A 13,205-nucleotide genomic window follows, 5' to 3' on the forward strand; every position below is an offset into this window, starting at 1 on the left:
CTCCGTTTAATTACCTCAACCATTGATCCCGACAAGAATCCATTCACAACCCATACACAATCAATACAGCAGGCTGCTTGCCAAACCTCCCCCAAAAATCTCCACTCTTCCCTGCTATTGTGCACTGCTCACAGACAGACCAACAATAGCAGACTGGAGGGAGGATGTCCCTTATTCTGACACATACAGAAAACGACAACCAGCTTTTCAACACCGCTTCATTATTCTAAATAACTTTAAAACCCTAAAAAAGTCACAGGCCCACAACACATAAACATGTCCACACTGTGAGCCCGGGTTCAGGACACCGAGCTTCTAGCGCAGAGTGAGAACACTGAATTCCTCTGGGTTAGACTTCATTCATCAGAATCCAAGTTTGAATCCAAACTGAAAAGGAAATTCTGCTGCGGGCTGGCTTCTACAGCCCCCTGCCATGCATCTCACACTGCTCGCCCATTCAAATTCATTTAACAGCAGCGGTGTCTCTGTGGCAGCACGATGACTTCACCCAAGCCTGGCAGACGAAACCCATGGATCTCATAAATCTGCAGGATTAGTCAGATTTAATTGTCGTCCTGAGCCACCACTGATTTTATGGGTGTCCCAGCATGAAAAAGATGCTGCTTTTTTTTTTTAAACTTAAATTTATGCAGTCGCTATATTTCATACACATGCACTCACATGCACTCACACACACACACACTGTCACAATGCTGGGAGATGGCAATACATTAACATCCACATAAATGGCTGGAGCAGCAGAGGAATGTTGTCCACACAATAGGTGAGACTTTTAAGACTTTGAGACTGAGGAGCAATTAGCATTTTGGTAGCGAGGAGCAAAAAAGAAAAGGAGGATTGAAGAAGAGCTCTTCATAGATGAGACTTTGAAGGGGCTAAACTGGCAGGAGCAGTGAGATTATAGTGAACAGTGCAGCAGCAGGGGCTGCGAGGTGTTGCTGTGTGCTGGTCTGTGGCCTCTGCTCTGGAGTTTGGGGTCTGGAAGGTGAATACAAAGGCCCCAGTGCTGATGACTGTGTGGAGCGCTGCTAGGGGAGCAGGCCGACTGAGCAAACGGGGACATTCTTTCTGCCTGAGGTCACTAGCTGGTCCCATTCATCCCCCCCGCACCTCTCCAGCACCCGCTCTCTGCCCACTTCCATCACCAAGAAAAAGAGGGGGAGGGCTCCATGCCTCCCTCTCGCTCCTTTGGCCTTTTGTGACCAGACATTGCTGCAGAGGGGCCGAATGTCCTCACAGTCCTGCAAGGCATTGAATCAGTAGCTCTATTTATATTTTGCAATCTACCTGCAGGTTTTACAGAGCCTGATCCATGATTATAGCTCAGTCAAATTGCTCCCATTAGGCCCCTGACTGCATGTAAACTTGAGCATATTTTACCCATCCTGGCATCATAGACTAGCTAGATGTGCAGTTTGGGATTTACTTTAAAACCCTTTTCTCATTTTCATGTCTCACTCTGCTTGCTTGTCTTAGTTATTACTTTTAGAAGTTCCAACCAGAGGTTGTGTTAGACTTTGTCATCGCCTTTCATTTTGATGGACAGGGTTGTGAAGTTTCCTAACTTATTTTCTCATTACCTACCTACAAATAAAAAGAGTATCTATTGATGGGGACATCAATGCATAAGGGACAAATAATGGTACATCACAAAAAAGAATAGAAATGTAAAAAATCTGCTGTAAGGTCACTCCACATGTCAGCAGCAAAAGAAACAGATTCGACAGTTCAAGCGGAGGCACTAAAACAACCTTGTGTCTAAACTAGCAAATATAAGGTGACTTGAGCTGGGTGCTTGATTGAGTGTATTCAAATGCATCAAAGAGGGCTGCTGCAGAGGCGAAAGCTTTTTGTGTCCGATTTTATTTTATTCTGAAGGGCAAACTCTGTCCAACCTCGCTCTGCTGCTACACCCAAAACTGAAATAACCAGCATCATGTTTCCAGCAGGAAAGTGATTGTAATTTAACAAAAGTTTTTTATGATTAAACTTTCCAATGCTGCAAGCGCTTACTTCCCCATGAGGTTCATTTTGCCTGCCTAATCTGCTCCTTCTGCATGAGGAACCAGCTGCACCCATGACTCAGTCGTAATCACGCTCCGACACCTCACTGGAGGATTCAACCGTGTATGTTTAATTTTAGGTTGTATATATAGAAGACAGCAACTGGTGTGTTTATTTAATATTTTGATGAATCCACCATCTAATCCATCAAAAAGACTGACAGACTTCAGATTTTTCCATCACTTTTTAAAAAAAAGAAAAACATTTAGTTAACTGGAGTCAATTTTCAATTGATTCAATTTTAAGTCAAAAGTTGACACAGGGCACTTTAATTTCAAACCATACTCGCATTATTTTGACATCACAGCATTTGAAACTAGAGGTTTACAACTGATTTTGTTAGGTTATTTACACAGTCATAGTATTTACTTAATTTCATAGTTTATATTTTATAAGGACAGGTATGCAACATGCCTAACAGCACAGAGCTAATTTTCAATAGCATTTAAAATCCATGAACGTCAGCACACCACATGCATATGAGTTTGGTATGGTTTATAATGACACATAATGATGAGTGATTTTCTCCTCTCCCTCTTTCTGCTCCTGACCTCTGCACGTATGACGGCCGCGTGCAATTTTTGGTCATTTACAAATCTCAGCTCATCTGTTAGTGCATGCATTTTGAATGCTGGTGTTGCCATGGAAATAAAGACTGATGTGTCACCATGGCGAAGGTATCATTCGGCTAAATTTTCCTCTGGTATGGCAGTTTCGGTTAAGCCTATTCAGTCAAAAAAGAAAGAAAAAACCCAGCAGGAGTCACTCGTCTTCACTGAAAGGATAGAAATCATTTCATTGGGCATCCAGGTTGTTTAGACGCTTTCACCTAAAATGAGAGCTGTGTATTTTTTCTACACAATGTTAGTGTGTCTGAGATTCATCCTTGGATCATGTGGGAGATGTGGCCTTTTCTATGACTACCAAAATGAGAATGTAGGAATCTTATTTTTGCATAATACAAAAAGAAGATTTAACACGTTGCAGTGACTTTGTTAAGTTGCATGCTGTTTCTGGTCTGAATAATTTTTTCCTACCGATAAGATACAGATGTAATTGTGATCTTTTGTACATTTTGGATGCAGGACATGTGTCGACTATTCTCTGCAACTCTAGAAAACTGACAAAAAATCCAACCCTTAAGGTTAAGTTCATGGCTGGAGTTCAAATAGAAGTGAAGATGACAGGATTTCTTTCAGTGTAACCTGAGCTCATGGTATGCACATGAAGCTCGACCCAAGACTTCCAAAGCCACAGAGAGTCCCCCCTTTGGATAGTACTTTATGAACATTGAGGAATTATTATGATATGTTTACTTTGAAAATCTTTGTGTTATCTCTTTTGATTTTTTTAAGGACAGGCATTTATTAAACAGAGTGAAAAAGTGTTACTTCTCTAGTCATGGTATATGTCTAGCACACACACACACACACACACACACACACACACACACACACACACACACACACACACACACACGCACGCACAAACATTAATTTTCTGTTGCAGCAATGGTAAGTTACTGACTTTTTCAACTGTTGGGCTTGATAGCTTTACCTGGATTAGTGCACTGAATATGAAGCTGAAGATTTAAAGGAAGGAAATAATAAAGTTTTCATAAATATGATGAATTAAACTATGGGTAGAGAAATGAAGCATGCTTTACGTTTCTTTAGTTTGACTGACATTTTCCAGTCCAGTCCATTAACAATGGAAGTCTGAATTAAGACCTCAATAGCAGACTTTTTAACTGCAGCCTAAAAGGTGTTGCTCTCTTTGCAGCAGCTCAGTTGCATCAGCTGAGCTTATAGCAGCCACATGCTGCGAAGAGAAAGGGGAACATTTCAGAGTTTGACACAAAATAATTTCTTTAGTAGAAAAAAATGAAAACCAAGCCTCTATTTTTTTTAATGGTTCATAGTAGGGCTTTCCAGCTTTGGCAGAAATCATGAATCATGACTACTGAGGTTACAAACACTTATAATCACAAACTTTAAGCAAAGAAAGAAGAAGAAAAAAACAGTGTGTCCTTTTAATTTGTCCATTTGAGTGTCCATAATTTTTAAATGACGAAATACATATGAACTAAAATGAACTTCAAAACTTTGCAGCGAGTGAACATGAATTCATAACGCTTTTTGGACTGTCAGTTGAAACTGATCCATTGATTTTGCAGCCTTACACTCTAAAAACTGATGAAATATTATTAAAACATTTTCCATGACGATCTCCCCAGACTTGATTGCTGGCCCTGTCTCTTTCTATCTAAAGATCTTTAGATATAAACCAATTGCAAAACGATATGAAGAAGACAATCGTGTTCCTTAATGATCTGTCACATATCATATCACATAGAATCCCGTTTCCCATCATACACTTAGGTTTTGTACCTGGTGGAGTAACAGTGGCACCTGCATTCTCAAGCCGCTGCTGCCTTGAACTTGTGAAACTGTTGTTATCTGCGTTTGCATTGACGTCAGAAGTCAAACATAAGCCAGTAAGAGCAATTAAGCAGATGTCAATCAGCTTAAACCCTTTACATTCTTGGTGATTGGGTCTAATACGGTAAAATAAATTGTCAGCATAAAACAGACAACGCACAATATAATCTTTTACCATTAACCTTTGAATTGCTGATCTACTGAGCTGACCTTTTGACCAGATAGAAAAGCTGAAACATCTACATCCCTAAAGCAAATGCTGACACAGAAGTGGATCATATCAGGTCACATTCCAACAAGAAGTATTTGTCAACTTCCTACTGGTGACACGCCTGCTGGTGTGTTTCAACACGAGATAACTGTTCCCCTCTGAGAGGAAGTTTATCCCGTGGCAAAACGTGCTTACTAAAAGTGCACTTAGAAAATTCGCTCTTACACTGCTCTTGCTAGCAGTTAATCAAATATAAATAGCATCTGAAAACCAATGACTTCCCAAGGTTAATAGTTGTATTATTACTTCCTCTAAGATTTTATGAGTTAGTCAAATTTTATCAGTGGCCAAACAAATTTGAGCTTTACAAAAAAGGGTAAAGTGAACCCGTCACACATCCTCAGGTTGGACATTTTTGGTGGTACTGATGAGCATCTGAAAACCAATCACACCGCCGAGTTTGGCTCCTTAATCAGGTCAATTAGCCAGAATAAACAGTTCACATGACAGCACGGACCTGCCTGCAGTTACAAGGAGAGAGCTTCAGTACATACAGAAGCTTATTGTTTTACATTCACATCAAAAGACAACAGAAAATTTTGTTAGCTGTATTTTAATTTAATTCCGCGCTTTGTCACTGACAATAAACCAGCCTAACAGAGAGGAATGTGCTGGCAGAAGGCGTCACTCTGTTCTCTCTCTGGCAGAGAAACCACGAGAGCGTTTGCCTGGCTGCAGGAACAGATAAATATGGTGATTGGCTCACAAAGGAACTTCAAACTGATTTTTTCATACAATGCAATCACAAGCCTCTGCAGACCTTCATGTTTTTGGTATTCTGAGAGAAACCCCAGTCACGGAGGCTACAGCAAAGTCTGCTGTAAGCATATTATCCACCTCTGAACAGTGGAGATTAACATCATATAGACTGTGGATAAAAATGGACTCAAACTTTAGTGTTTTGCTCTGTTATGTATTTTCTGAAGCAAAGCTTATCAATAAAGGGGAGTAACGTTGGTCACTGCATTCCTTAACTACATCATAGGCACAGATACTTGCTAAACTTAGTGCTGAATAACAGATTAATTAAATATTAGGATTTAATTTACAAAAACAAAACATGTAACAAAAAAATATGGTTGCATCACATTGTTTTGACCAATTGCCACCACACCCTTTGAGCCACACAATACTAAAACCAGGACAGACACATGCACTGTCTTGATGTTATGCTCTGATTACTGTTCTCACAGATTTACTCCCAGTTTTGAGTCATCCAGAAGTCAGAAATGATGCAAGCTCCGACTTCTAGGGTATGCGCAAAAGTTCAGGGCAAAACATCTGGCAAAGAGACAGGTTTCACCTCCAAAAAGAGGAACATTGCAATAGTGTCAGATCTTTGCAAGACATTTCATTGCTTTCTGTGTGGACAAAACGAGAGATAAAGATCTTCAAATTGCTGGTCTACCCTTTGAGTTGTAATGTATAACTGCAGACGAAAGGCAACAGAACTGCAGGATAACAGCTAAGGATTGCATGTCTTCAGCTGTGCAGAAAAAGATGATGTGTGGATGGGAGAGATATGAGTATGTGCAAAAAAAAAAGAAGCTTTTTTTTGTAAAAAGAAACTCCTAATAATATCCTCCAGTTTAAAGCAAGAATGAATGAGATACAGCAAGCGAAGGCCACACAATGATAAACCAAATGTTGTTCGTTGTGTCTATAAAATAAGTTTGAGTCCTTGTTCCAAAAGCAAATGAGTTTCCATTGAAAAATGTTGACTTTTCCATGTCTCTGGCCTACAATCAATCTGAATGTTGCACATTCACTGGCCACTTAGTCAGGTATTTAACTGCTTCTTAATGCGCCTATCTCAGCAGCTAATCACGTGGCAGCAAGTCAGCATCTTTAGGTATGTAGATAAGGTCAAGGCAAGACTGCTGAAGTTCAAATGAGTTCTGAGCATCAGAATAGAAAAGGAAGATGATTTCAATGATTTTCAACTATTATTCAAAATCTATTTCACTATTTCAGAGAGTGCTGGTCTAAATGTTGATGTCAGGGGTCACAGAAGAATGGCTAGACTGCTTTTAGCTGATAGGAAGGTAGCAGTATTCAAATACCAAAGTATGCAGAAGAGCTTTGGTTGGTAGAGTCAGATAATATTTGTCCTTTTCGTTAGTACGATTGTGTCAAAGAATGAGCACATTTTTAGCCTCCAGCAAGCGGACAACTGAGTCTGTCCACAAAATAAGACAGTTGACGCAGACAAGAGAAATCTGTTCTGTTTACTGTCAAAAATAATAAGCTGTGTGATTTTGTTTTTAATGGCACCTATTTTCATTTGAGGTGGTGGAGGGTGGGGTGCTCTAGTCTGTGATGTATCATTATTTTTCATTTAGCATTTTCTGTGCTTTCATAACGTAAAAGCAGACAAAGTAATATGTATATCTTTATTTGATATATCTTAAAAAGAGATCCATACATATATTTTATTTGCTGTGTTAAGGTATAATACAGCAAATAAAATATAAAAAATACAGCACGGGTCTACTGTGAGCAACAGGTGACATCTGCTGTGCAACAAAATGTTTATAACGCTGTGTAAATGAAAACAATATTGAGGAAAAAAAATCTAAAAATAAATAGTTACATTTTTCATGCATGACTGGCAATGAACAGATCACCTGTCTGAAGTATTTAAATAGAATTTTCCACATTTTTCTGAATCAACCTCTAACTTGCCTAGAATAGAAATAACATCAAAGTGGCAGCTGCAGCCCAAATTGAGGGCAAAGTTATGATACACATCCTTGTTCCAACATGTCTCACAGCATCCAGCCTTCCTGTTATTCATTATAATAAAAGAAGGATCTTAAATGCAAGCCCAAACAAAGCAGAAAGGGTTCCACCGAGGGTGTCACAAACACAATACTGCTGCTACAGGCTCGTTAGCTGCCGGCTCGCTGACCACCTGCTAATGAGAACAGTTGTCTCCTGCTTGCATCTATGAAGAAATATTTACCCAGCATGATTACTAATGAATGAAGTTGCCTTATCCTCATTATCCATCCATCCAGTTTCTTCTAATAACACTACAAGTTTGCATATATATGACATGTACGACCTCAGGAGTAAAACAAAAAAGAAAATTGAATGATTTCCAGTGCCTTGCAGGTGCAACTTGTGGCGGTAAACGATTAAAGAAATTCAAGCCCCTGAGTTGCTGCCTTTTGGTTCAGTGTAGCACACAAATGAGTCATCGGGCGTTTTGCGGTTGACAGTCTGCTCATCCAGTCTGAAGTGCAGTGTTTACTTCTTTTCTTTTCATCGACACCCTGTCTCGCGCCCATCCTGAAATTTTACATTCAGCCCGATTAACCTGTGTTTACGTTGAGAAATATGTCCATTAGGGATGTTTTGACACCTGTTTTCCATGCCAAATATAAATGGGAAAATAAATATCGTAAACTAAAATTAGAAAGAAAAATAAAGCTCTCAAAAAACAGAGTTTACTGTATAATAATTAGATTTGCATTTAGCAGTCATTAGAAACAAATCTTTCAATAAAATTTGAATTTTAAATGTTTGTGCCATTTTGCAAGGACACAATGTGACTTTTTTTTTTCCTGCAAACTGTGGCTAAGGTTAGCATTGCTAGGTCCAACAGCATAACAATTACTCATCCAGTCAGTTCAGGGTAATGTTTAATGCTCTGACCAACAATTAAAGCTGCAGATATGAATAAATTCACTGCTCAGTGGCACTATTTATAACCATAGATACCTCGGCAGATGCTTATTATTGCTAAAATAACACTTGTTAATGCCTTTTTATATACAACTGGTAGCTAATAATATATAAAAATAGCAAGAGCAATGATAATACAAAAGATTACAGGTTTTTCTGTTTTGCATTTTCTAATTTTAAATATTAGACTCAGTAAGTAAGAAATAGAATAAGACCTCATGTTTAAAGTTTACTTAAAGACAATGGTTAAACGCTTTTGTCAGTTTTACTGTGCTGATATTATGTAGACCATAACCTTAGGTTTTACAATTTTTCTGATTTTACTTGAGTTGATTTGACTTACAGACCAAGTGTGATAACATTATATGTGTGTTATATTTTAGCCATCAGAAACTTGTGGCATAGACTGACTGACTTTACTACTTAGCATGATGGACACTAGAGGAAGAAAAATAAGATATTTCATATTAAAAAGTCAAAGTTCAAACTGATTAGACCCAAGATGTCCTCCTGTGGACATGTATTTGCATCCACTTTGGCGTACGTGTGCCAATGCCAGGCCTGCCCCCTCTGATAAGCAGGTCTGGTACACTTTGTGACTGTCTGACTGAGGTCCTCCAGGGAAGGTTGGCTGAAGTGGTGGTGGCGGCGGTGGGGTTTGCATTCTTGGCCATTTCATGAAAAAAGGGTGCAACCATGGGAGTAAGCCAAGAGGAGGGCTCAATTATGCATGGTTAAACAAAGCCCAAGGCTACCAGTGAGCAATGTCTCAGCAAACTCAACCTCACTCTGGAGCTTCAGAGTCCAGAAAGAAGAAAAAGAACCCGAAAAACAAACAGGGGACATAAGCACGAAATTCCCGATAAATCACTGGATTGTGTTATGACAAGACCAGGCACTTTGAAACTAAACTTCTCAGAGGTCTTCAAAACACTGCTTAAAAGAAAACATTCCCATTCACATGAGGTCAAATGAAACATCAGAGTTTATGTTACCAATAAACCATCTTTAGAGGAGAGATGGTCCATGAAGCACAAAAGACAACTTGTTAACTAATCGTGGACATGATTTCTCCAATAAACGCAACAATAATTCTCCAGGGAGCTGTTTTTTGTCTAAAAGCAATTACGCTCCACATAACTGCTTTATTATGTAGCTACCCTGCTCCCCACAAGTACTCCAGGCATGTTTTCAGGGTATTTTTAGCCCTCAGAGGAAATTATCTGGTTGTCTTACAAATAAGTCTGTTTGAAAGACCAAATGTCGAGAACAACCAGTGTCTTCCTTTGTTTTGGCAATGAACACTGACTCCTAAATGAACCCACAAAAAAAGTTATCAAGGCTGTTAAAACAGCTCTTAACCAAGCCAGAAGCCACTTTTCCACATTAAACACCCAAACTTCTGCAACTGGACACTCAGCTTCTGGCCCCTCTTTCTTCCAGCACACAATAAATAGGAAAGTATGTGGCTTTGGTTACATCTAAATTGTAGGAAGCTCTTCCAGAGCCGGAGGGGGCGAGGTGGAGGATCGGTATCCATGTATAGTTACACATATGAATGGAACCTGCCTAAAAAGCTTTCTCCCAAGATCTTCCTCTTGTTTCCCCAGGAAACGGGAGAAGAGGGCTGGAGTCGAGTGTCAGGGGCGTCCAGAAGACACACACACACACACACACGCACACACAATCTATACTGTCCTTGGAGCTCGAGAACAGATTTAATTACAGCCTTACAAACTAAATAATGTCAGCATTTTATTTCTTTGTTTCATTATTAGCCTGTTCCCGCTGCAGAGAGCTGCTGCCCTTTTATTCTACAGAGCGGACACCAGCCTAGGGGATTATTTTAAGAAGCAGATGTTTTGATCCAGACTGTAACACCAGATCTAACAGCAAGCTGGTGATACTAATGATGATTTTTTTAGGCAGAGACAGCAGCGGCAGAAGCTTACAGCACGGCTGGTGCTGCCTGTAAGAATTAGCACATTTGAGACATCACACTCCTGAAATGATCAGTTCTCCAGGGAGCACAAAAGCTGGGCAAACCAAAATACAAACACAGACCCAGGTGTCTCAAGTAATTAATATAACACAGTGCTCAATGGCCCTTTATAGATACAATGTTTTTGCCACTTTTATGTTAATGTTTTTACCTGATTTTTGCTCAGCTTTTCAATCTTTACTCACTCTAAATGACCGTGTTTATGTTGGGGAGAGTGGGTGGGTGAGAGCTGTGAACCAATTTGAATTCTTAAATTATATATATGTCTCAAAATGAGCAAGGATGCGCTTATTTTAAAAGATATTTTTGTAATGTATTTCTGCGGGGGTAAAAATAATTATGAATCGACATTTACAATACCGAATATCATGTACCTTCTGCCCTTTTTGCAACAATTTCGGGAGGAGGGGAGTTGCTTCTTCTAATAGAAAAAAACATGCTTATGGTTTTGGACAGATTCTGTATGAAATAAGTTATGCAATTAATGTTTTTTCCATTGCTTCATGCAGTTTACTCTTTAGAGCTAGTATGCACATAAATGACTGTGTCATCTGCATACATTTGGACACTGAGTTCAGTACAGATGGATTTCAGGTAGTGTAAAATTAAATAGAAAGGCGTGCATTAAAAGGGGTTAATGACAGCTATTTACCTCAACTGGAAAAACAACGCATGCATTATAGATTTGTGAGACTAAGTAATAGGTCACCATTTTCCTAAGCAGAAAGGAAAAAAATCACTCTGCTATCAGGTTAATGCAGAATCGCTTTGTGATTCACTTCTCATAATATCATCATCCACGCAGACCAAATACTTTAAAACTGTCTCCACTGAAGGCTGTGGGCAAGTTTACACGAGCTGATTTAGGGAGTTAAAACAGTGTGCGATATGAGACTGACAGCTGCATCCAGCTGCATCTGAAAGCAACAAGCTATTTGTTGTAACTCAGTCTGCATGGCTAATTAGCATAGTGTAAAATTACAGAAATAAATGAATTACTTTGGTGAGGAATGAATGGCCATGGGGGGAGATTTTTATGTCAGGAAAAACTGTAAAACATGAAAGTACAGTTAAAAGTCCAAAATTTCTGTTCTTCTTCACATTTTCCAAATCCATCCTGCGGGCCAGATTTGAGTCAGTTGGGCCCAATTCTGGCCCCAGGGCCTTATGTTTGACAGCCCTATTCTAGAAACAGCCTCACAGTCTTCATATTTAGAGTAGAGACACATCAAACTAACATACAGGCACATCAGACTAGCTACTTTTATTGTTTTCTTGATTAGCAATAAGACAGACAAAATTAATATTAACCTTTTTCATCTTGCTACAATATTTGCAGATGCTCAGAGTGACCAATAAAACTTGGAGATTGTTTTTTATTTAGGAGAAATTTTAACAGAGATATTTATGCATATAAATTCTTTGGAATCAAAGTCAAATATTAGCATTACCAGGATGTAACCATGACTTATGACTCTTTCACCTAGATCAGCGGTCCCCAACCCCCGAGTCGTTTGGTACTGGGCCCCGAGAGTTGAGGCTCAGGTGTGAAATGTATGGTTTTCAGGGTTTTTATTGGTTTTCAGCGTTATTTTGTTATCGTTTTGATCGTTAACTCGGTTTTCCTGGGTTTTTTCACGTGTGTTATGAATAAATCTTCTTTTTTTCAGCACCGTTACTAGTTTTTTTTGTTGTATTTATCCGCGACACATTAAAGGCCGGTCCGTGAAAATATTGTCGGGCATAAACCGGACCGTGGCGCAAAAAAGGTTGGAGACCGCTGACCTAGATAACAGGATAAAAGGTAAGAAAACAGGTAGCATTCTACATATTTAGGTGAAGATGCTGATTAGATTTACTCACTGAATTTGACCTTTTACACTAGTTTTATAGTGTCTAGGGACGGGAAATCCAACGTATAGCTCACGAAACATCTATAAATCTACGTTGCTGATCTGGAAATGGTTTTTTTCCACATATGTGTTACATAAACCATGAGTGTAACATTTTTTCACACATACCCCGCATATCAAGACTTTGTAGAAAAATGCTTCAGACAGAAGCCCTAGTGCATGACTGAAATTCAACAAGCTGAAATAAGATGTCTTGGGTGTCACCTCTGCAGAGAATTCTCATGAAGATGGCAACATGTTTTTGACACTGACACATAATACGGATATTTCTAGGACTTTTTTTTAGGAAAGGTCATGTAAAATATCACCATCTGCTCTTTAGAGTTTTTCACATTTCTCTAGGTGCCTCAATAACCACATTCACACTGCAAAAAGTAGCGCTATCTGAAACAGAGTGCTTATACCCAGCACTTTTGGCTTCTAGGGGCTTCTAGGGTAATAAACTCATTATTTGAAACTGTTGCTATGTTGAATATGAGCATCCACCATTGTAACAGTTTATGTATGACAGAAAATAAGTAAAAAGCATAATAGACACCCATAAAATAACTGCCTTACTTACCACAAGAGCAGCAGGTGAAGCAGTTTGTGTGATAGAGGTTCCCCATGGCCTGGCACGCTTGGCTGGCTCCATACACACCCTTCCCACATTTGACACAAATACCTGTTAGAGACAGTGAGTCAATTACATGATGATGAGGACAACAGTTTAATGGAAAAGTAGAACAAATCTGCGATTCTGTGAGGACAGAGACTGCACTGATGCTGAAAAGGTCTGTATGGTCCAGTGAAGACACAGTCTG

The 13,205-nt window shown here is 39.3% G+C and overlaps 1 protein-coding gene across 1 annotated transcript in view; it reads right to left on the minus strand.

The window, feature by feature from the left end:
- The window catches only part of wtip (WT1 interacting protein), a 36,751-nt gene that overhangs the window by 13,086 nt on the left and 10,460 nt on the right, over positions 1-13,205 (minus strand). Inside the window, exon 2 of the mRNA XM_086260194.1 lies at positions 12,965-13,066. Coding sequence (XP_086116320.1) covers positions 12,965-13,066 — 102 coding nt within the window. The remainder of the gene's footprint in view (positions 1-12,964; positions 13,067-13,205) is intronic.

This window comes from Aulonocara sp. 'chitande type north' Nkhata Bay, linkage group LG1 (genome assembly GCF_057382095.1).
Source record: "Aulonocara sp. 'chitande type north' Nkhata Bay isolate Kocher_YH1m ecotype deep benthic linkage group LG1, A_spYH_male_GT1.1, whole genome shotgun sequence".
In the NCBI taxonomy this organism is placed as follows: domain Eukaryota; kingdom Metazoa; phylum Chordata; class Actinopteri; order Cichliformes; family Cichlidae; genus Aulonocara; species Aulonocara sp. 'chitande type north' Nkhata Bay.